This window comes from Micrasema longulum, unplaced genomic scaffold, assembly GCF_059751315.1.
Source record: "Micrasema longulum isolate JH-2025_06_02 unplaced genomic scaffold, ASM5975131v1 h1tg000754l, whole genome shotgun sequence".
NCBI lineage: Eukaryota > Metazoa > Arthropoda > Insecta > Trichoptera > Brachycentridae > Micrasema > Micrasema longulum.
The window spans coordinates 123157-149355 of record NW_028277948.1 but is presented as its reverse complement, the minus strand read 5'-3'; the positions used below and the strand labels follow the sequence as shown (position 1 = coordinate 149355).

Genomic DNA, 26199 nt, shown 5'->3' with positions numbered 1-26199 from the left:
TTTCTTAAATTTATCTTTTTTATTATTTTAATTAATCATTTAGCATGATGTGAATTTTTCGTCAAAATGGCAGCGACCTCGTTGGCAGTTTTACCTCGGGTTTCCGGGAATAACGTGCACATGAAAATCAAACCAAAGGTTGCCACTGAAGAGAAGCAGAAGAACACCACGTGATCACCAAATGCCTGTAAAGATATTTTTTGTATATTGATCAAAATTTTGATTATTTATTCATGTTAATAATGTGAAAGACTGAATAAATAAATGAGCAGAATGATGAATGTTACACAGTGCGTAAAATGGCTGCTTAAAGCAGCCAATGACAAGCCCTGTAAATACCTAAACTTCCAAATTCCCTTGTCGAAAATGTTTTCCCTCACGTTGCAATGAATTTTAATCTTAATACTCCCTAGGGAGTGAAATTCAGCCTTGTCTACAAGCATTTAGATATCCTAAAAACATTGTAATTTAACGTGTTTAAAAATGGGAATCCGGTTGTGATAGAATAGATAAGGAGAGACGAAGAAGTGTCAATTTTTTTACCTCTATTGCAACGCCGAAAAATTGAAGAAGGATAAATGATGTTATCCAAATTACTATTGCCAACAACGAACCAGCTACTCCACGTGTCTGTAATCAAATTATATTTTATTTTATTTTATTTCATTGGAAAGCCAACAAACATTTATAAATTTATAAGATACAATTATACTATAAATGCATATTATAAAGTCCAATTAGAGGCTTCCACATAATATTGTTATTGTAAATGTTGTCAAATAAAAATTATACATAACATAAAATAAATAATCATACAAAACTTATAATATTACTAGAAATGTAAATGTAGTACATATTATTCAAAATATATCTACTTTTGAATATTGGTCATACGGTTGCATATTATAATATATAATACAACTATAGTTGACCATACAGTGTACATTTATTATGTGCCTACATACAGAACTGCACATAACCTGCATATTATAGGCTACGGATTCAAGGCGCAACACTATAACTTGAATTATCTTTGGAAATTACATTTTTAAAGGAAGTTAAATATATGTTACCAATTACAATACAATTTAATTTCTAATTACACATATTGCAGGTTCTATTTACAAATGAATTTTGAAAAGATTTAGTGGAACATTTAGACATTTTAAAAAGAGATTGGTTTCTGGTCTGCGTTACTGGGACTGTAAAATTAATAAGTGATAGAATCTTAGGGCAATCTATTATGTTATTTAAAGTTTTATGCATAAAAATGGCGTCAGCCATGTTCCTGCGAGTTTGGAGAGTTTGGAGTTGAGATAAGTTTGTAGATTCATCTGGACCTGTATTCTGAGTCAACCGTCTAACATTGATTTAATTAAATAATGCAATTCATGACACCTTTAAAAGACAGTGCCCAATCTTCAAAACGATTTTTAGATTCAAAGAAAAAAAGATTATCATCATCATCATTCCCTTTCCGCACCAAATGGTGCATTGGGCACTACATTGGCCCACCAATTTCAGCGTATCTTAATCATTTTTGTTACATGACGGTAAGATGATCAGTCTTACGCTTCAGGAATCTTATTTTTAGTATCATTCTTATTTTTAGTGGTAAGAGTCAGTGCTATGCAAGCTCCTGACGGTAAGTGCTTATTAAAATGCATGTCGTGTTGGTTTCATATTTTTGTGCAACAACTTTGGTGAAGGTGTATAGTGGGTTTTGCATGTTGGTTTGCATGTTGGTTTAATTGGTGTTCTAACGAAGAGACGGGTACGCCTCAAAATCGGTAGATATAGAAAAGTCGGTAAGTGGATATGATACATATATTTATTAATATATATTGATCTTATTTATATTTAAACCAAAGCTAAATCTAATTTGTTAGCAAATTTTTGTAAATCAATACATAAAATAAATAACAAAACGATGCAAATTAATAATGTACTTTTCTCAAATACGGAAATTTTTATATTTAATATTAGGATTAAAAAATTGGCAAGAAAAACTGTTATGTGAATGTTTCCATTTCAATAAATACTGTAGTGTTCGAAATGGAACAAACATTGAAGTTCAAACATAGGCAGATTAATTAAAGTAAGAGTAAGAAGTGTAAGCAAACAAATAAAATAATACTAAAAGCCCTCTGGTGAAATAGTAAAAAAACTTGAAATTAACAGTGAGATCACATTGATAAAGTATTCCTTTATTGCAATTCACAATGTGTCTCTTGGCGTGGTACAGAACATGAAATATTTTTAAAGTTGAAGATTTTAATCTTACCTCATCAGAGAACAGCTCCATGATAGTGACGTAGAGCACAGACCCAAGACCGATGAAATGGAAGAAGACGGTCACAGAAAGGACTATTATAGGAACAAATCCTAATACAGAGTCCGGTTGCGATATATCCATTCCTTGAGTTTGGAGGTACTGGAAAGTTCCTAGGGTTCCCATTCCTGCTGCCAAAAAACAGCAAGAAATTCCAAGAATAACCTGTGTAAAATAATAATGATTTGGCGATTTTCAAATTTTACGCATTTTTCATCTCCCTATCCTTAAAACTTTCTTATGCTCTCTTAATAAGCCTTTTACGACTCTTTTCTAACAATCCAGGAGTTTTTTTAAAGTCTTTCCTTAATTATTTTTGATGTTTAAATTTGTCCCGGCTTCCTCATTTAATATTTTTTATTTCGCTGCATCACTACTCTGAACTTAGATTAGAAGTTAAATAGTTATCAACTTACATAAATATACTAGCATTCTGTAAAAGGGGTTGGCCTATGCTGGCAGTGCGGATAAATAAAGCAAAAAGAAGGGCATTAAATTGTCAGTTTTAAGAGTATTTGTGAAGTTGGGAAATGTTTAAATCCAAAGTAAATTAAATAATAAATGTATCTGTTCGTGCCTGTGATTCGTGACAACATAATATTTACAATTTTAAAAATTAACAAACTACCATAATCGAAAAGCACTAAACCCAGGAATAGAGTAGGATTTTACTGTTTTTTGATAAAACTGCTTTACAGAAGTCTTTGTTTTTATTTACACAAAGACAAATTCCGACCAAAAATACTGTTGTCACTGATTTATTTCTTTTTATTATAGGCTAAAGTATGGAAAAAATACCTTCCTCGGCATCTTGTCAGCAATTATTGGAGGAAGTGCACTTCCTACTACCATGACGCATCCAAACAGAAGAGAACTGGCAGTATCAGACAATTTTCCTCCAGATCTACCGATGATGATATTAGCATAATTCAGCACAGCAAAAACTCCGACAAAAGTTTGCACAGAGGTCATCACAGCTGCCAAAAATAAAGCTTTGCGGGCAGCAGGGTCTCTGACTAAAAATATATACATACCCAACGAAATGTCAACAAACAATAGAAGTTTTATTTTTCAAGTGCTTTAACGTTTTAAGATAAGGGATTCTTTTTTGCTAGCTCATTACATATAATGTTTTTTTTTACTTATATCAAAAACGTTCATTACAACTGCGTAAGTTGATGTGTAAGAACTCAATGAAATAGTCATGGCTTTATTTAGGAGTGAAAAAATATTTCTGTCACTCGTGAAGTTTTTCTGGGTTGTGAGTCAATGAGTCAATTTTTAATTTTTAGATGAAATTGCAGCGTTTATGGTACGAGGATGACGTTCTGTTCATTTGTTCAGACACTTTAAGATATTTTGAGGAAAGAATAAAACTTTTGTTTAGAAAGTAAAAATATTTGCAGAATCTGTCCTTGCCGTTGATTTACCATCCGAAATTCTTTGTTACCATATATAATAATAAATAATTGGTATAATCAATTGAATCTTAAATTTTATATGGGAATATAAATGAAAATGAAAAACTCACAGAATTGTTTTAGAGATGCTGGTTTTACTGCGCCAGCTTGCTCGGTTCTTAGCCTTTCTAATTCGTCTTCAGCATGCATCCCATGAGATCCCATGAGCCATCGCAATACACGACGAGCTTCCTGAAAAGTTGTACTTGTAAAATGGATGAAGTTGAAGTTTTTAATTTCGAGTAAAATACCTTACACAATACTTGTACTTGTACATTTTTCGAAAAACATATCCTCAATAATCCGCAACTTATAAGGTGGGTTTCTTATAGGTACCTTGACCATGCCTGCTTACTTTATCTGATATCAGGGTTTTTACTCCTGGGCGACCAGTGCTGACTGTTTATGTCTGAACAACGAAGAGGATCTGACCCACAAGAGTTGGCAACAAACAGAGATGCTAGATGCAGGTAATCAACTCAAACTAGGAAGCATACATCGGATACACAGAATATGGAAATATGAACGATTTAATGAATCAAATATTAAAATTTACTTCTTCTCTTCCATTCAGTACAAGATATGCAGGGGATTCTGGCATGAACCACCAAGCCGGGAAGAACAGGGCGGAAAGACAGATGTAGATGATGATCACGTTTGAGAAGGAAAGCCAGGCTCCCAGCATATACGCAGCCAGGATTCCTGAAGTGTACGTCATCACCATTAATCCTCCTGGAAAAATATACAAAATGTTTTATCATTTGTGGATAAATCACGATACGGAATAATTAAAAGGTTACGAAGCATCGAATATTCTGAAAAATGGGGTCAGTGCTATATGACTTCCCGAGACACTACGATCTCTGTGATCTATTGTGACTGGTCCTCATACCTAAGTCCTCGCCCTCCAAGCTTAGGTCTTTAAAGAGCCTGGCTACTTAGTGGAGGGCGAGAGTTCTTAAATTGCTTATCATCCTCTCCAAGCCCAGGCCCACGATTTTACAATGGGAAGTTAAGGACGTCATACCTTCACCACGACGGTATAGTTGAAGACAAATTCTTTTGAATGATTACGAAGATACACTACCGACCCCCGACTTTTAAGTTTTGGGTAGGTACATCAATAAGTATTAAGAGGAGGCGTACGACACGGTACACATATCTACGCACCAAAGTGACATACCTTCATTGTGACGTCATCTATGAAAATAAATTCTGCCGGGTGATTACGAAGATACACTACCGACCCCCCACACCCAAGATTTGAGGTAAATACATCGGTATGTACCGACGAGTCTAGTACCTCACGGTACGCATTCCTAATTAAAAACAACTAAAATTTTCTCCACCCAGCACTTTTTTGCTTTAATTACTTTTTAAAAAAATCTTTCTTAGATGATCAGTTTTTTTCTTTAAATCCTATTTAAAAATTGGCTCAGAAATAAGTTAATTTTGAAGTGGAATTAAATTCTGATATGATTGTCTGTATTGAATCCAAGCGGCTAGATTTTGTAGCTAGACTGACTAGATGCTATCTTAATAATATATAAGAGCTGTAAGAACGTTGCCATCATAAAAAAATAAATTCTATTTTTTCACCTGTTTTACTATCTTCCTGAGTGTATCAAGATGTGAAAAGAGTCAGCTTTTTAATACCTCGGGAGATAAATACAGACGAAAGTCAAGCATCCCTTCTTGGTAATTATCAAAAGTCATATTAAAATCATTTTCAAGCGAGCATTTTTTTCTTAAATTGGTAATTATTTGAGTTTATAATTGCTTTAAAGAGGTCATTTTTTATCACAGAAGCCTTTTTAAAATATGAATGAGAAATATTTTTCATTTTAATTAAGGAAGGAACGCGAACTGGATTTTGGGCGTCATTCATTGGTTGGATCCGATCATATGACGTCAAGATGATAAGTCGGTAGAACATACCGAGGTGGATAGAGATAGTGCAGAAGTTAAGTATGGCGTCTCGGTATGTACCGATGATGATGGCCTTAATAATCGCGGCCCAGGGCCTCAATTATGCACCTTATATTCATATGTAGATATCGAGAGGGTATACTTAACTTCTGTTCTATCTTTATCTACCTCGGTATGTTCTACCTACTTACTTTATCGACATCATATGATCGAAACGAACCAATTAATGACCGCAAAAATTAGTCCGTGTTCCTTACTTCATTAAAATTCAAAATAGTTCTCATTTATATTTTGAATAGGCTTTTGTGATAGAAAGTGTCCACTTCAAAGCGATTATAAACTCACACAAATCCCAATTCAAGCAAAAAATGCTTCTTGAACATGATTTAAAAAAGATTTTTGACACTTGCCAAGACGATAAGGTTAACGATCGTCGGTATTTATCTACCGAGCGACTACAAAGCCGGCTTCTTTAACCTCTTGATACGTACACTTCGGAATACTATCGTAAATCAGACGGAAAAAATAAAATAACTAATATTTTTTTTTATAGTAATAACTTTCTTACGCCTTTCTTATATTATGAATGACCTAGGTCAGAATATAGCGACATTATTTTTTTCATGTAGCCACTTGTTTCGAAAACTGCCAGCTATGTCAGAATTTAATTCGACTTCAAAATTAACTTATTCCTCTCTTATATTTTGAATGGGCTTAAAAAAAAAAGTGCCAACCTCAAAACGATAAAAAATTTAAGTGAATCGTAATAATTAAAGGAAAAATTGTTCGGCGGAACAAAATTTTTGTCACTTTTAATGCGTAGAAAAACGTATCGAGGGGTTCTAGACCCGTCGGTATAAACCGATGTGCTTACATCAAAATCTGATGGTGGGGGATCGGTATTGTATCTTAGGAGTCGGTCGGGAGACTTTTACCTTCAACTATGATGTCATACTGAAGATTCATTTCATTTGTAGATATGTGTACCGTGACGTACGCTTCCCCTTATTTCATATATACCCAAAACTTGAAGGTGGAGGGTCAGTAGTTTATCTTCGTAATCTCTAGAGAGAATTTATCTTTAACTATACCGTCAGGGTGAAAGTATGACGTCTTTATCTCCCGATATTTGCTAGAGAGCGAGCGCTCTATCATCCTCAAGTTTAACTGGTAGTCCCCGAGGAAAAATTAAGGGTAAATTAGTAATTATACGATCAACAGGCAATTATTTATTCTGCCTAACTTCTTTGTAGCTTTGGAGCTCTTTTTTGCTCTGCTTTGTCAGAGAGCTTTGGAGTCAATGACCGAAGTTCAATATTAAGAAGTTTTGTATTAACGCTTCTTAAACATCTGCAGGTCAATCCATTCACTACTGTTCATTAGATAGCTACAGGTGTTAGCCGCCATTAAACATCAATTTTCATTATTAGTATTCAATGGCGGCCTCCGTGGTGTAGTGATTATGACACTTGACTCACGCACGGAAGGTTCTGGGTTCCATTCACAGTGAAAACAAAAAAAAAAAAAAAAATACTTAATTCGACGTCTCATCTCTGTTGCAATCAATTTCTTTTCATGTCACCAGAAGTCAAAATCTGCTATTCATTAATTATTATCTAATAGCATATTTTGTTTTTATGCCCCTATGTCCAGAATGTGTAGATTAGTCAAATCGTCACACAACTTGGAATTATTTGGGATAGATCTTCCGTCTTTTCGTAGATCTCTTCGCCACTAAAACAGTGTGGGATGAAGACACATTGGCATGGTTTAGCACGAAGTCTTATATGTTTATCGTGTTTAAGAGTATATTGTACACTTTTATTTAATTGCCCTTGTTTGTCTTTCTAAACTGTTTTATGTTTTTTTTGTTCGGTTTTTTGTAAATATGTTTCTTTGTGTAATTGTTGTAATTAGCTTAGGACGTAAAAATTCAATAGATAAATTAATATAATGTGATGTTTCTCTGGCCTGGACGTTTTGTGCCGTAGTTTAATTGGGCCTCCTAGCCTTTTGTGATAAAAAAATAAATAATTTTTGTGCACTTATTTTGCTGTTTTTTTATTGCAGTGAAAGGGACGATAGAATTAAATTTACGAGGTGTGTTCAGAAAATAACGGGAGTTTTTTAATTTCGTGGGTTTGGATAGTCCGATTGTCAGATTTGTTTTGTTGATATACATTTAATTTTTCCACACTTCCTCTTTTCAAAATAGATGGTACAGAAATTCCATTCATGACTTCAGTCAAAAACTTAGGTATTATCATTCATAAGCATTTAGAGTGGCACGATCAGGCTAACGAAGTTAGTCGTAAACTGTATAGCAGTTTGCACTCACTTAAAAGATTACAGAACTTCTTGCCAATTAATGTTAAGCAAACATTAGTCCAGAGCTTACTTCTTCCACTCCTTGACTACGCGGATGTATGTTATCCAGATGCTAACTCTGAATTGCTTGATAAGTTAGAACGATTGCAGAATATTTGTATTCGTTATATCTTTAATCTTCGCAAATTTGACCACATAACCGAGTATCGCACGCAACTACACTGGCTCAGTATCAGGCATAGAAGAAACATTCACATTCTATCACTTCTTCACAATATTTTAAATAATCCCACTTCGCCTGTTTATCTGAGAGAGCTCATCCAACCTCTTTCACAACACGGACTATCTCTTCGTTCTAGTAACGAGAGAACCCTTTTAATAGCCTGTCATCGCTCTAATTTTTTTGCCTCCTCTTTCACAGTAGTAGCCGCTCGATTGTGGAATAATCTACCCACTAATGTTAGAGACGCCCCTTCTTTATTTACATTTAAGTCAAGATTGAAATATCAGTATCTAAATATTTAAATTGTTCCTTTATCCTTCTTCTTTCCTTCCCATCCCGTCTCCTCTCTTCATAGTAAAGTGTTATTTTTTTTATACATATATTTATTTTTGTTAATCTTTGCTTTTAATTTTTGTATAAAATTGTAAGACTCAATATGTCCATGTATTTATAATTTTCTCAAACTGAACGGTTTGGGTAGGTAGGAAGAAATTGCCTTAAGGCAATATGGCCGCCCTTATATGTATATTTATTGTATATGTATATAAAGTGTCAAATAAATAAATAAATAAATGTCCCTGAAGTATGCTAAAATTTTCAGCTTTATTCATTGTTTACTTTGTCTGTGGCAGCCAATAAAGTTAGACGTATTTTTATAAGCTCGGCAATTCTCGTTTCTTTAAAAAAAAATGTCTCAAAAAATTCAAAAAGAATTTGTATAAAATTTTGTGTAAAAATTAAATAAAGTGCAACAAAGTGTGAAAAATGTTAACAGAGGCTTATGGTGAGTCTGCTATGAGTAAAACAAGAGTTTACGAGTGGTATAAGTGTTTCCAAGATGGCCGTGATTACGTTGAAGATGACGAACGGCCCGGACGCCCCAGCACATCAACAACCGATGAAAACGTGGAAAAAGTGAATGAAATGGTTTTGAACGTGAAATCATAATCAGAGAAGTCGCTGATGATGTTGGTATATTGATTGGCTCATGCCTATGGCATGAAACGCGTGGCAGCAATATTTGTTCCAAAATTTTGGAATTTCGAACAAAAACAGCGGCGAATGGAAATTGCTCAAGTGTCCCTAAATGAAGTCAACGACGATGCAGAATCACTGAAACGTGTTATAACAGGTATCGAAACAGGCTCAATTGTCCTAGTGGAAAGCACTCTGGATCGCCAAGAGGTAAATCACCGAGCACGCCGAACACGTCTAACTTTAACGGCTGCCACAAAGTTAACAATGAATACAGCAAAAAAAATAGCATTCTTCAGGAGCATGTCCACCAACATTAAAAAATATACAAAATTTGACAATCGGACTCTCCGAACCCGCGAAATTTCAATTTCAAACACATCTTGTACATTCAATAAAAATAAATAAAATAAATTGTGATCGCGGATAACGAAATTTATAATTAAAAAATAAATAGATTTTTGACAATAACAACCTGTATGAGTGACACCAATTGAAAGACCCTCGGGTTTTAACGGTTTTCGAGTGTGTGGAAGGAGTGCTTTCACTGCAATATTTTAGTAAGGTTTTAACCGAGCGGAAAGCACACCGGGGTGGTCTTCCTTCATGTAAGATAAGATGTGCTGCATTTGGGTTACTAACAGAGTACTGTACACCATCAAATGCAGATAAGGATATAAGGATGATAATATTACCTAATGAAGCTTTGTTCCTTGGCTCAGCAATCTCATTATTATAAATGGAGACGACAGTAATAGAGCCAGCAGCACCAAATCCAGCAAGGACCCTCGCTACCAGAACATACCACAAGCTTTGAGCAGAGTACATGAATGACCAGCTTATCTGAAATTCATTTATTTATTTATGTTATTAAATTTTTGAATGGAGTAATAAGCTGTGGTAATCGGCTAGTTTCGTCGTTAACTGAGAACGGCTGAGCGCACTTCGTAGATTTTTAGGCGCACTTTTTTGAGTTCCCTGACATTTCATGATCAGATCAGAAGATGTTAGGATTTGTTCTGCGTACTGCCAGAATTTTTGGTAATACACGAGTACTGAGAATTCTTTATAGCTCGTTGGTGCGAAGCAGACTTGAGAGTGGCTCGGTGATTTGGGGCCCGTGTGAGTTGAATTACTCTCTTATGGTGGAGAGGGTTCAGAAGAAATTTCTTCTGTTTCTCTACATGAGGGAGTTAGGATATTATGAATGTTTTTATCCCATTGAGTTCCTCCAAGGTATGCTTGGTTACAGCAATTTGAAAACCAGAAGGAATGTGTATTTAACTACGCACTTTTTTCGATTTATGCGCGGTATTATTGACAACTCTAAAATTATGCGGAGCATTAGCTTTTATATACCGGATAATTACTTTAGGCAGCGTCAGCATTGACTGTTTCACATTCCAAAATACAGGTCCATCTTGCTAATGTTTATGCTTGTTGGAGGGGCTATCTCTATGTAGGACAATATTACTTTGGACACTGACATTTTTTACGTCTCTGAGGGAGTTTTTCATTACAAGATTCTCTTACTTTTTTAAGATATTATTCTCTGGATATTATGTTAACTGATGTGTTATTTTTTTCTTTCATTATTTCTATATGTATGAATTAAGATATTCCATTTTGTAATGTACATATATATGAAAACAAAAAAAAATTGAAAAATTGAATAGATAACTTTTTGTAGTAAGATATAACCGGTGGTGGCGATTTATAATAAATAACAATTATTTGATTTATTTTCAACAACAACAAACCATCACGCCGTTTCCCCGTAGGGGTAGGCAGAGAGGATAGAACGCCATAACACTCTATCTTGGCATACAGACCTCGCTTCCTCTACATTCATACATCTTCTCATGCACGCGCGCCGATTATTCCGACTTTTGGCATGTCCATCTTTAAGTATTTGTTGGATTTGGTCATGCCATGTCTTTCTCGGTCTTCCTCTATTTCTGCATCCATCAACATTCGCATTGTAAATATTCTTAGCCGTTCTCTCGCTGTCCATTCGTTCTACATGTATAAACCAACGCAGCACCCCTTTCTTGATCCTGTCGATAATGCATGTCTCAGCCTTACACACTTCACGGATCTCGACATTTGTGCACCTATCATACATCGTTTTACCACATATTCGCCTGAGGGATCGCATTTCAACAGCATTCAACCTACTTTCATCATTATTTTTCCAATTCCATACTTCGCTCCCATACATTAGAGTTGGAACTAGAACTGCTAGTTTAGCCTCCTGCGATAAACATTTGTTTGCCAAAGTAGATTTTAGTGCACCGTTCACCCTGTTCCCGGCACTCACCCTCCTTTCAATATCTTTATCGGCCTTTCCGTCCCTAGTAAACATACTTCCCAGGTACACAAATTCTTCTACCTGATTCAGAATATCTCCGTTCACGCTGATCTCACATTTAGTTATATTTTCATCCCTTTCAAAAACCATCGCTTTCGATTTATCAACATTCATAAGCAAATCGCTTTTCTTGCATACCTCGTAGACTTTTGTTACTAAGAATTGAAGGTCTTCTTTGCTGCTAGCAAGAAGCACGGCATCATCCGCATACAGAAGACAATTAACAGTTATACCATTCATTTTTGCTCCCATTCTTAAATCTTTCAGTTCTTTCATACAGTTATCGATGTATATGTTGAACAACCATGGTGACATTACACATCCCTGTTTGACTCCTTTCGGAATATTAAACCACGATGTGAATGACCCATTCACCTTCACACATGCTGTGCTGTCCTTATACAGTGACGCAATAGCCCTTGTCAGGTTACCATTTACTCCATACTCCGATAAAACCTTCCACAATTTCTCTCTGTCTATCAAATGCCTTTTGCAGATCGACAAATGCGCAGAAAGGTTTCTGATGTTTAGCCAGGAACTTTTCTGTCATATTTCGCAGAACAAATATTTGATCCATACATCCTCTTCCATACATTTATTTTCGCATAAACATAATATTAACTATAAAACGTTATTACCGAAAGTCAAATATAATAGTTAGCTGTGTATTGTCGGTTATTTTGACGATTCGCCTCTGTAATGAGTACCTTAATTTAGCGATAAGAAAACTAAGCCAAAAGTGAAATCCTTCATTTTATCAAATTTAAAAGTACATTAACTTTATTTACATAATTTTATACTATATTTGCAAAGAAATACATAAAACGTATGTTTGTAATATTAATAGAAACTAAGGCTTTGCCACTATTTTGAGTTTAGTAATAATTTTATCTAACATAGCTTTATATGTGTTTTTAATATTGTAAGATAGTGAGGTTTTTGATAAATATACAACCCTGTCACATCCGAAACCACGATGATCAGTATGAGCAAAAATACATATAAGAATATTTAAAATTATATTTAGAACAAAGAATTTTTTTAAAAATTAAATATTTTAAAAACAAATGGTTGCTTACTTCTGCCGAGGAGAAGTGAGGGGAGCTCGTCCACGTGGTTGTCGGCGTATCAGACTCCCCTCCCTCCTTCGTTTCTCCAGCAAGTGATTTATTTTTTTAATAAATTATTTGTTCTTTCAATAAATAGGGAAATATCACATACCGATAAAAATATATGAAATGGATAAAGAAACATTAATTATATTTTCGAAATTATGCATACATGGTGGTGTTCGCATCTCTATAAATCTACATGTGATTTGTGTATTTTTGGAAATCCTTTATACATATATACTACTGAGATGGTGAAGGTGGAGGTGTATTTTAGTATTTGTATGTTGTTGTCGTGAGTGTCCTGACGAAGAGATGGGTACGTCTCGAAACCGGTAGACTAATAAAGTCGGTAAGTAGTTATGTACTAATATTTACTAACATTATTAAAAATATTTGACCACAAAGTTAATGCTGTAAACATAAATAATATATGTGTATGTATTATTAATAATATGGGAGATTTTTCTTTTACTTACAAGAAAAGATAATGCTGATAGATACGCAGCGGTTTTTCGCCCTTTTGCATCAGCTACAAGTCCTGGAAGAGGAGACGTTACCAAGGCTCCTAGACAAAGTGTTCCTCCAACCCAGCCTAAAAAAGGAATAAAAAATATTGAAATAAAGATCGTACAATTGAGTAATAAGCTATTTTTAAATTATTGATCTTTAAAATGTTCCTTAATCTAATATCACTTCATAAAGCAAGACTTCTATATTTCCTTCTCTAAAATGTTTTTCATCTCTGTTGTAATATGTTAATATTAACAGCTCTCCAGGGAGTTGGATTCAGTCCTTGCCTACAAAAATTTTAACAAACTCAAAATACTATAAATGTTATGAGAAAAAAGATAGAAATTGGCTTCTTAATCAAGAGTTTTTATATTCATGTTCTGTAAATAATGTGTTCAAATTAAATTTATATGTATTTTTTTTTGTGATATACTAGTATTTGTTTTTTATATTATTCATTTCTTTTTTTATTGAGCGGATATAGTCAAACTACTGCTCCTTATTTTTACTATAATTGTTAATGTAAAGATTTTTATTTATTAAATTTCACCAACAAGCCACAAAAAGTGGCTTGGTGAGGTTTTTGTATTTATTAGGTGTTCTTTTTTATCAACAATATTTTGAGTTTGTCCAAATTTTTGTAGACAAGGACTGGATTCAACTCCCTGGGGAGCTGTTTATATTAACATATTACAACAGAGATGAAGAACATTTAAGAGAAGGTAATATAGAAGTATAGGCATCTACAGGGCTTATGACCTGACAATGGCTGGTTTAAGTGGCCACTTTACTCACTGTGTAACATTCACCATTCTGCCTATGTTTGAACATCTATATTCCTTCAATTCTTTCATCTGTTGATGTTTGTGAAGTTGAAGAGCTGAAACCTTTATTTATGCGGGTGAGATTCATCTAATTGAATTAGTCCTTGTCTACAAAAATTTGGAAAAAACTCAAAATATTGTTGGTAAATTACCTGGTCCATGAAGAAGTATAGAAATTGAAAAAATAATATTTTCAGGCGTTGCCTAGTATGTAGGTGAAATAATTCAATTAGATGAATCTCACCCGCATAAATAAAGGTTTCAGCTCTTTAACTTCACAAACATCAACAGATGAAAGAATTGAAGGAATAAAGATGTTAAAATATAGGCAGAATGGTGAATGTTACACAGTGTGTAAAGTAGCCACTTAAACCAGCCATTGACAGGTCATAAGCCCTGTATATGCCAATACTTCTTTATTACCTTCTCTTAAATGTTCTTCATCTCTGTTCTTTTTTATGTATTTTAATTTTGATTCATGTGTACTTTTATAATTAATAAATAAATAAATATTTCATGTACTGTTAGATGTAAAGGTATGTTGATTGGCAACAACAACATCTGCGTTCACGATAGTCTATCCTAGAATTGGCAGTCCTTAACGTATATGAGTACCGTGGGGTTCGGGTGCTCTCGATACCTATCGACATAGTTACCTCAAAACTAGAAGATACATGGTCGATAGTATATCTTCCTAATCGCTAGGGAGAAATCATCTTCGAATATACGCTCATCAAGGTGTGACTTCCGTATCTTCTGATTGTAAACCCTGACCATGCTTGTCCATGTTTCGCTTCCGCCTACCTATGTTTTCCTGTGACACTGGACCCGATGGCAGGACTCCATTTTGAAATTGTGGAACAGCTGAAGAAGTCCATCCGATTGCTTGACCGTATATGAAAGACAAAATGCAACCTAAAAACGAAATTTCATTTTAATTAAACGGATTTGTATATTTATTTGACACTTTATATTTATTTATTTATTTATTTATTTATTATCATTATATTACATACACAAAATTATAATTTATGTAAAGTTGCTTTGACTGTCTAACTAGGGCTATTTACCCCGTTCTAAAACAGTCAAAAAAATATAAAAAACAGTAATCAATTTATAGAAACAGTTATAAAGATACAGGACAAAGTGAAAAACAAAGCAAAAAATGGAGTAAAAACATGGTAAAAAATGTAGTAAAAACATAGTAAAATTGTAGTAAAAACATAGTAAAATTGTAGTAAAAACATAGTAAAAATGTAGTAAAAACATAGTAAAAAATATAGTAAAAAAAAAAAACGTAGCAAAAAAAATTAATTATTAAAACAAAGTAATAAATGCAGTAAAAACATAAAAACAGAATACATAGTAAGAAACATATTTAGAGTCATAATAAAAAAATGAATGTATGTTGTATAGCAAAAAGCGTATTTAAAGAAAGAAAAGAAAAAAACAGCATATTAAAAAATAAAGTAAAAGATGTGATAAAAATTTAAAAAAAATAAATACATAGTTAAAACAAGTTAAAAAGTCATGAGGATCTTAAAAATTAAATCAGCAAAAAAATTAAATCAGCAAAAAACTAAAAATATATATTAACAATTTAAATTAAAACATTTGTTGGCCATCTAACAGCCGCCATTAACCCCTCAGACTCCCTGCGACCAATTTCTCCAAGGAAAGTAGTCAGCAACCTCTTTAGCTTGTGGTTCTTGCAACATTTCCATGACTCTGGCATTATATTATAAAGCTTTTGTCCTATGTAGGAGTATTGTCTCTGTGCTAAGGAAGTTCTAACCATTTGTCGAGAAATCAGATCGTTACTGGAACTCCGAGTCTCATATTGATAGGCAACTGATGGATGTATATCTCTGTTAATGTGAGTGACCACCACTGCTCTCAGTAAATATTGCTGTCTTATATCAAGCACTGCAAACTCCTTGAATAAAGAATCACTCTGATATCTAAAAGGCTTTTTTAGAATGGTTCTTATCAATGACTTCTGTGCTTTTGCTGCTGGGTCCAACTCTGTCTTGGTACAGCTACCCCAAGCAATTACACCGTACGTCATGATAGAGTTTGCCAGTGCAAAGTAGAAGGATTTTAAGTCTCTGGGTCTAAGTATATTCCTTAGAGGTAGAAAAAAATGTATCAAGCGTTTAATCTTATATGAAATCGTTTCAATTTGAAAATTCCACATTAGAAACCTATCAATTTTAATACCTAGGTATTTGATGTTTGTGACCGATTCCAACTGTACACAATTACAGTTTAATTCACCGTGGCATTGGTGCAGCTGTAAATCGTAATTGGCACGTGGTTGCCCTACCAAAGTTATGCTAAAGCAAATATATTTTGTTTTTTCTGAATTCAAAGTAAGCAAATTGTTATTCAACCATTTTTTAATCCTTGTCAGATCAGTACTTGCTTTTTTATGGAGCTCGAACCAATTTGAGGCATTGTAAACAATAGCTGTATCATCAGCAAAGGAAAACAACTTGCCCAAAGACTCTCTTGTACAGAGATCATCAATATATACCAAGAACAGTAGTGGTCCCAATGTGCTACCCTGAGGAACTCCAAAATTAAGATTAGCAGGGCAGCTTATAGTGTCGTTCACCCTAACTCTTTGGACTCTATTGGTCAAATAGCTTTCAAACCAATTGTGTAGGTTTCCTGCTATACCCAAATTTTCTAGTCTCTTTAAGAGAATTTTGAAGGAAATCGTATCGAAAGCCTTAGCTAAGTCCAAAAATATTGCCATACATTTTTTACCACCATCGAGATGTTTAGTAATTTCTTGGGTTAGGTTTGCTATCGCGTTTTCCGTACCCATGCCCTTTCTAAAACCATATTGATTATCAGAGAGAAGGTTATTATTTTCAATGAAAGAGCTTAGTCTAGCTTTGGCAATTTTTTCAATTATTTTAGAGATTGTGTTTAGTAAAGAGATAGGTCTGTAGTTTTGAATTAGATTTTTCTCACCATTTTTATACAAAGGTATCACAATTGACTCCTTTAGGTGTTTAGGAAATACTCCACATTCAAAACTAAGATTAAAAATATATGTTAGTGGTTTTGCTACATCATGTTTTAACAATTTTATTAATTTGGATGTGATTTTATCTGGGCCCATAGATTTACTCTGTTTTAGGCAGTCAATGGTTTTTATTATTTCATCAGTCGTTGTTTTTATAGAATCTAGTTTTTGTAGTGGTGAAGTAGAAGGTATATTATTAAAAAGAGTATCTTCGTTAGATTTTGTTTCTTTCAGAATCTTTTCAGATAAGGATTCACCAACGGAAGTAAAATATTTGTTTGCATAATTAGATATTATTTGGGTATCTGAAGTTGTTGTTTTATTATCTAGATCAATTTTGTGTAAAAATGATGTTTTGTTCTTTGTTGTTTTAGTAATCTCTTTAGCTATTTTCCACACATGACTTGGATTAAAATTATTATTATCGTAGATGAGTTGTCTATAGTATTTTTCTTTGGCTAATCTTATATATTTTTTACAATTATTTCTGTAGTTTTTATATTCTTGTTGTACGGTAATATCATGTGGATGTTTTTTAGCTTTTTGGTGTAGAACATTACGTTTGTGAATAGATTTGACAAGAGCATGGGTGATCCAAGGAGTTAATTTTAGTTTCTTATGTGGAACAAACTTGAGAGCGGTATGTTTACAAATGTAGTGGTTAAAGGTTTGAGCAAACACATCCATTGCTTTATCAACATCTGTCTCCGTGTAAACGTTTTCCCATTGTTCTCTTTGAAAATCATTAAGAAAACTAGAGTAATTCAATGTCGATATGCAAGATATCTTTTCTCTAGTTGGAAGATTTATAGATTTGATACAAATCGCAATAGAGTGGTGATCTGTTATATCAGAGTGAATAATAAAAGTATCGAAGTTTGAAATGTGTTTGGTAATAATATGGTCAATACATGATTTGCTCTCACCTCGCTCCCTTGTGGGGGAGTCTAAGGTTAGATTCAATCCATGTTCCGCAAGGAAGCATTCATAATCGTTAGCTTGACTGTGTTTATTAAGTATGGTATTGATATTGGTATCTCCAATAACGACCTGACTTCTTGTATTATTCATATCCTTTAAGATAACATCGAGGGAGTCTAGAAATGGATCAATGTTTTGAAAAGATGGTGACCTGTAAATAGCCAACAATGAAAAATTTTGATCTATGGTAACCTTTAAACAATCTGCTTGCATTAATACAATTTCTTCTACATTAACATGTAATCCTAATTTGACATACACGACTACGCCAGAACATTTGTTTATATATTTTTTTGTGTGATATTCGCTGTATTTGTTTATGTTTCTGGGTAAGTAGTGTAGATCCAACCAGCATTCAGATAAAATAATAATATCAAATTCACATGAGAGGTTGTTTAGAAAAATCAGAAAGATATCCAAATTCGACATACTTCTTATATTTTGGTGAACAATCTTTAAGTTATATTTGTTCCAGTCCCATTTATTCAGTTGGTTAATTTCATCAATAATTATATTGTTATGTTCGTAATGTAAGTTGCCCGGAATATCTGTTGAGTCCGTCATAAGTATTTTTTTATTTTTATATATACTAGATTGCAAATATGGTTGCGATATAAATATTCTATTTTAGATATACAAATCATAACTATTTTTGATTTTGAAATCAATGTTAATTGGTGACTGTCATTTGAAATTTGAATTTTTAATGATAATATTAATGACAATATAACATTTAATGATTCTTCACTCATTCTTATAGACCTCAAATTCATTGTCAAAAAGCTTATAATAATTTCTAAGATCATCATAATACTTGCATAATATAAATGTCGTAAACCCTTCATTTTACATAAGATTATAAAGTAGTACAAGTGATATAAATTAGCAGTTACATTGAATAGTAACTTTTTACATATCTCAATTAAAACTCTCAACAGATTTATAAGAATGGATTTAATGCAAGTTGTTACTTTGAAATTTGTTATTATTTGTAATGTAATTTTGTTTGTAGAGTTTTTTGAAATATTCATGATAGTTATAATATAATCCGGAATATGTTTAAATTTAGAAATAATGTATTCTTTACAATAAAAATATGGCCTAGCAATAAAGTTATGGATATAAAAATAAGATATCAGAAATATATTTTTTTGTGTGTGTGAAATATTTTTACATTTTAGTTTTTTCACTGTGACAACTGGAATAAAAGAAGTAAAAATGTTAAATGTGTAAACCAAGTAAGGTGAAAAATCCTCAAGTTTAGTAAATAATTATTACCTCTTTCATTTCTAATACAAAATGTACATGAGAAGCAGGCACATTGTTGAATATAAGAATAATACATTTGTTTTAATATTTTGCTGACATAGTAATTTGTGGTTCCGTATGTAGATGTCGCATTTTGATTATGATATACACAGTTTTTTTCATTTCCTATAAATAGACTAATATTAGAACAAATAGATTGATAAAAATATAATTGTTGTAAGTGGGTTATCGCCATTGATATCTTAAATGCAAAATACAAATCATAACGATATTTAAGCAATACATTTTTGTACAGTTTTAGACAATTATTTTTTTGTTGAACACTATATTCAATTATAAATCGTGAATTTACAACAAAACAATGATATGAGAATGGCAAAAACAGTATTTTTAAGAATATTGGAAATAAATAAGATAAAAGGAAGTGAATTGTGTTATGGATGTATTTAGGAATATAATATGAAATATGCATGCATATTAAAAATAAATTTGGAATGATATATATACTCATTGTATTTATCATATAATGAAGTTCTAGTAGAGGACCTCTATGAATAATATAATATACTTCAATTTGATTTCTTAATTGGTTCATTATGCACTTCTTTTTTTTATTCATAGATTGTGTATTTATTTCAGGGTAAGACTGATAAAATTGTTTTCTGTAATTTATTCTTGAATGGTAATATGTCAAATTAAAAAATAACATTGAAAAATTTGGCATCGATTGTTGAATGATTTTTATTTCTTTAGTGTAAAGTACTATGATAAATGCCAAAAGAAAGGTCTTTTTGAGTATAAATAATAACTGGTTTGTATCAAAAGTGAGTTTAAGTGTATAAAATATAATTCTACAATAATAGGAACTTGATTTAGTTTTCAAATTCTTCCTAATAATAATAAATATTTGATGAATTATAAATATTAACAGTGTGAATTTAAAAACAATATTCAAATCTAACCTGGAACTACTTGGGGAGTTTGTCTTCAGATAAAATTGGAATGATAGGAGCACCGACATCTTTTCGCATGAATATATTTCCGTTCCTGGTCCAAACAAATTTATACTCTCGGTCCTTTCCAGCTTTCCTCGCCAAGTAGTATAAATGTTTAGCCCGAAATGTTAGTTGTTCCGTTATGTAGATCTGCCTGTTTGTTCTTAAGAAACCGACCTGTTTGGAGCTAAGTTTATCCTCCGGCTTCTTATTTGAATTGTAGTTTCTAACGTCTTTCAGTAATACTTCTTTCTTCATTCTTGTATTTAGTTTGTAGATAATGGGACGCGGAGTGTTGTCTTCTGACAGTTTAGTATTGGTTCTAAATGCAGTTTCAACATCCAAGGCAGTTATCGATGTTTTGATAGTTTTACATATTCTCGTGAAGCTGTCCATGATATTTTCACTTTTGTCTTCGATTACCCCTGTTACTTCGATGTTGCAGGATTTCTTTTCATGTTCCTGTATCTCAGCAATTCTTTCCAGTTTAGTCACTCTATTTTCCAGTTCCAGATTTTTTTGTTTCAATTCATAAATGGTTTTTTCCGCAATTTCGAGATTTTCTAGGACTTTGTTCCATCTATCCCCATCTTGTGCCAAGTTCTGTTTTAATTCGTCGTAAGAGTCAGCAATTCTTTTAACTTCACCTTGTAAAGCAGAAATCGCATTTCCTACATCTATGCCTATAGAGAAGGGTGGTTGAGGAGAATTAGGTTGTACCACCAAATCCTTGATTTTTATGTCTTTTTTAGGAGCCATTAGTGTTGTGGATAATTTTTTTGGATAAAAAACACTTAAATTTTGAAGAGAAAAATTTAAACACTCGCACCTGTCACAATAGTATTGTTGTCTCATATACAATATATACACAGATAAGGGCGGGCATATTGCCTTAAGGAAATTTTTTCCTACCTGACCAAACCGTACAGTTTGAGAAAATTACGAAACGAGTACATGAACATATTGAATCTTACAATTTTATACAAAAATAAAAACTGATCATCGTATGATCGGATTCTGTTTTTGATCAGAAAATGAAAAATTGCGTTTTTTATGGTTTACACCACAGATATATTAAACATCTATTCAGTGGTTTACACCAATATATCTTATTTTTGAGCCATATTCCACCATAACTCATTATTAGAAAATTATAATAAAGTATTATTTTATTTAATTTAATGTTGGTCAATGGATCGCCACATATGTCTATCCTGGCATATATTCCTAGCTTCTTCCGCATTCATACATCTTGTCATACTTGCCCTTTGGTTCTGCCTGCTTTTGACATGACCAGACTTGTCAAAAGCTGGTTTATCTGATCATGCCACGTCTTCCTTGGACGTCCTCGTCTCACGTAACCGTTCATTTTCGCCATATATACTTGTCTTACCATTCTTTCGTCGTCCATTCGTTCTACGTGACCGAACCATCTCAGAGACCCTTTTTTAATCTTATCAATCATAGTTGACTCAGATTTACACTCTCGCCTGATTTCATCATTCGTAACCCTGTCATACATTGATTTCCCATACATTCGTGTAAGAGATCGTATTTTAACCACGTTCACTCGGCTTTTATCCTTCCTCTGTCAGTTCCATCTTTCACTTCCATACATAAGTGTTGGGACTAAAACTTCATTGTGCACCGCCAGTTTAGCTTCAATTGACATATTTTTATTAGCAATGACTGTGCTCAGTGCTCCGTTCATTTTGTTGCCCGCGTTTACTCTTCTTTCAACATAATTTTCTATTTTCTATCTAGTAAGGTCAAAGCACCAATGAATGACCGTTTAAGGTTCAGCTTGTCATGAAATCCACATTAAAGGTATAAGTTTTATTATTTAAGCGTACAAAAAAAAAAAAACAATAAAAAACACATTAATTTTTCTAAATACCTTGACTTTTTATTGAAATACGAGTATTACAATTATAATTAATATTACTCTAAAAAAATAGCAGAATCACCAGTGAATGACTACTACTACCCCAGTAAAAAAATACTCAGATTTAGTTACATCATAACATTATAAAACACCCTAACACATTAGAATATGGATATATTTAAAGAATTGCACAAGAAATAGCATCAAATAAAACACTTACCACACCTCTCCTTATAAAAACACTATCAATCTCAGAACAATAACGGGAAGACGCACTATTACCTTTTGACAACTCACAGTTCAAAACTGATAGATTTGTTTCTTACCAAAAGATGTGTCCGCCTACTGCTTTTGTCATAGTTTCTAGTGTTAAAAGTTTTTTGACTGGACACATGTAGCAATTCTTATTATATTGTGTTTTATTAACCAATGGTCATTTACTGGGGGGTGGTCATTTACTGGTGCTTTGACCCTAAACCAATTTATATAAATATACTTTTTTAAATACATGAAAATTCATAAATTTCTTCAAAATCCAAAAATTTTTACTCCAAATTTGTGAATGAAGTTCCACCAAAAAATTTCGCTTCAAAACTTGAAAGTATTATTAAAATTGTTACTTACACGTGAATGCAGCCAAATACTGGTTACAAGACGAAGATTTCTTCGAATCCATTTCAAACTCTAATTTTTCTTTGGATAAAACGGGACCGTACAAAGCAGACATGTATGGAATATTAAATAAAATATTAAAACACTCGAAAAAATAATGTTACATAAATGTTGAACTTCACGAGGTCATTTCGCTACTAGGTATCATTTAAATATAATCTATGCATACGAAAATGTTATCTTAATATTTTGTGTTTATTCTGGGCTTTACATACATATCTCGATTATATTCATATTATTAAATATAACAATCACAGCATATCTTGATTGTTACATTTAATGTTGTTATGCAAAAGTAAAACTTTTTATTTCATTTTACAATGTATTTTTAAATGAACACTTTATATACACACAAGCGGACCCAACAGTCGTTGTTCTGCTCAAACGTTGGCTTGCCTGCTATTACCTTGGAAAAAGACTTTTCATTGATCAGTAGGTACCTAGGGACTTGTTAATCGTTTTTTTCATAGAGTCTTTATTAAATAAAATATACATATTATTACAATATTAATATATTATAAAGAATACAAAGTATTAAAATATATTTTGTCCCGATAAACTATTCAATAATAGTTTGTCATCGGTTGCTCAGACATTAGTTAATAATCAAATAAAAAGAGTACAGACATAATACTGTATACGTATAAAATAATAAACATAAAAAATAGTGTAAAGATTTCTTTTTTTTTAAAGTAAAAAAATAGAGTAAAATAATACAATTAAAATTAAAGAATAGCAATATACTTGATTATATTACATTAAATACTAGGAAAAATTAATCACATATAAAAATAGTGTGTGCTCATAAATGTAATCAAAACAAGATAAAAAATAAAACAAAGTAAATCGAAAATTTCAATTCATATCTACTGAAAAAAAAAAATAATAAGAAAATTAAAAGTACCTATTAAAATTAAGATCTAAAAAATGTAAATACAATAAGAAAGAAACAAAAGAAAATGTTAACCTAAGAAAATAACAAAAATGTATTCAATAAGAGATAAAAAAAAAGTTTTACATAAATAAATCAATATAGGAACGTTCTGTCTACTCACCACTTACGTAATAACAACATAATTTTATTTTTACTATGACATGTTTTCATGTCAAGTGGCAACATATTAAATATTTTTGGAACAATATAATCCAACGTACGTTGTCCAAATTTATTTTAAAATTTTGGTACAACAAGGCCATCAACAGATGTAAATCTTGTTAGATAGCTGTATTCTAGTTTATTTTTATATATCGAGCTGAACATCTGTTGGATAATAATTTTGCTTCATAAAATACCCTTAACTGGTAAAACATTTAATTTATTTTACATAAATGGAGTAGTATTTCTCTCATTGTATACATAATTGGGTGCAATCAATTTGACAAGTGCATTTTGAACGTTTTGTACGTATTTAATATTTGTTGCACAAGAATGTCCCCAAGCGGTGATCCCGTATCTCATTATGGATTCTCCCAGAGACAAAAATACTAATCTAAGTGTGGAGAGAGGAACTAAAAACTTTAATTTGTGCAGTTGACTAACTACTAGTTGAAAGGTCTTTCATGTGGAGCATGAATGATGAAAGAACGGCTAAAAAGATTTATGATGCGAATGTGTCTGGTTGTAGAAGTCGAGGAAGGCCGAGAAAGACATGGCATGATCAAGTACAACAAATTCTTGAAAGTGGTCATGTGAAAAGTCGGAATAATCGACGTGCGTGCATGAGAAGATGTATGAATGTGAAGGAAGCAAAGGAAGTGTGCCAGGACAGAGTGGTGTGGCGTTCTATCCTCTCTGCCTACCCCTTCGGGGAAATGGCGTGATGGTTAGTTAGTTAGTTAATAAAAAGCTAATGTTTTTGTAAACATTAAATAACAAACTTTTTTTAAATACAAAAATACAATACAATTTTCTTTTACATATGCATTCTCGTCGAATTCAACCCTGAAAGATCGATGAAAAAAATATTTATGCTTCTAACTTTTTCTTATACAGATTCGATTGAAATTTTAATAACACGCGCAGCGCAATGATCTACATTTCGCTGAAAACCGCACGTAAATAGGTTAAGCCGTTTATGAGTAGTTCAGTGAAATCACACGTATGGAAGAATTATATGTATAAAGATAAGGACGGGCATATTCTTCGAAAATTCTTAAATTTTCTTGGAAATTTCTTCCTGTCTTCCCCAACCTTCTGTTTGAGAACATCACAAGTACATGGACACATTCTAGGTAATTATGCAGAATCTTATAATTTTATACAAAAATTTAAAACTAACAAAAAAAATTCACCATACTTTGAAAAGAGGAGGGGAGAGGTGATGAGAAAGAAAGAAGAAGGAGAAAGTAACTACTCAAACATTTAGATAGTGACATTTCAATCTTGATTCAAATTTAAATAAAGAAGAGGCGGGGGCGTCTCTAACATTAGTAGGTAGATTATTCCACAATCGGTTTAAGTGGCCACTTTACACTCTGTGAAATATTCATCATTCTACCTATATATATATTTTTTTTTTTTTTATATGAAGGGTCGGCAAGCCAGAAATATTAATACGCCTAATGTTGCAATCGGTTCCTATATGGGCAAATGCCTGTTCTAAGAAACCGATTTGTTGCGGCAAATATGGTTTACGAATATTTTTCCTATAAATAAAAAGCAATATTGAAGAAAAAAAAAAAAAAAACAAAAGAGAAGAAAAGAGAAGAAAAAAAAATTACGTTTACATTAAATGTAAAAATACAATTAAATACATAAATATAAAGCATACTTACATATACACATACATACATATATACACACATATACATACATATATATACACACATTTATACACAATATATATGCACATGCGAAAATACAATAAATTTATATATGATTCAATGGGATAGCATAATATTTAGATTACTATCTTCAATAAATTCTCCGATTCCTTACTTCCAATGTCTGTCAACCAAATTTTTAAATTTCTCTTCAAAACTGATGGTTTATCAGATTTCCAAAATGACGGTATCAGGTTGTATAGTTTAGGTCCGTTATATAGAAATGATTTTTGGAATACCGCTGTACGTGCTATTGGAATCGCCAAATCGTTTCTTACTGTACTCCTGGTTGAGTGCGCGTGACTCACATCTGAATTTGAACATCTGTATTCCTTCAATTCTTCCATCTGTTAATTTTTATGAAGTTAAAGAGCTGAAACCTTTATTGATGTGGGTGAGATTCATCGTGTGATTGAATTATTCCACCCGCATACTAGGAAACGCCTTATTTTTTTTCAATTTTTATACTTCTT

At 32.5% G+C, this 26199-nt stretch overlaps 1 protein-coding gene across 1 annotated transcript; it reads right to left on the bottom strand.

Annotated features, from left to right (window-relative positions):
* Positions 1-23042, bottom strand: LOC148279148 (facilitated trehalose transporter Tret1-like). The gene is made up of 10 exons (XM_088230384.1): positions 22856-23042; positions 14869-14979; positions 13207-13322; positions 9943-10090; positions 4349-4524; positions 3864-3984; positions 3131-3348; positions 2285-2497; positions 544-630; positions 1-185 (listed from the first exon to the last, which is right to left on the bottom strand). The coding sequence occupies exons 1-10, from the start codon at positions 22956-22958 to the stop codon at positions 36-38; spliced, it is 1443 nt and encodes a 480-aa protein (XP_088086510.1). The 5' UTR covers positions 22959-23042; the 3' UTR covers positions 1-35.
* Between the last annotated feature and the right edge of the window lie 3157 nt (positions 23043-26199).

Excerpts from the sequence above, each read along its gene's own strand:
- LOC148279148 (XM_088230384.1), bottom strand. The coding sequence starts at position 22,958 with ATGTCTGCTTTGTACGGTCCCGTTTTATCCAAAGAAAAATTAGAGTTT. Across the intron at positions 3,349-3,863 it reads AGCATCTCTAAAACAATTCT|TCAGAGACCCTGCTGCCCGC; the intron begins GTGAGTTTTTCA and ends ATATATTTTTAG. Across the intron at positions 186-543 it reads TTTTCGGCGTTGCAATAGAG|GCATTTGGTGATCACGTGGT; the intron begins GTAAAAAAATTG and ends ATATCTTTACAG.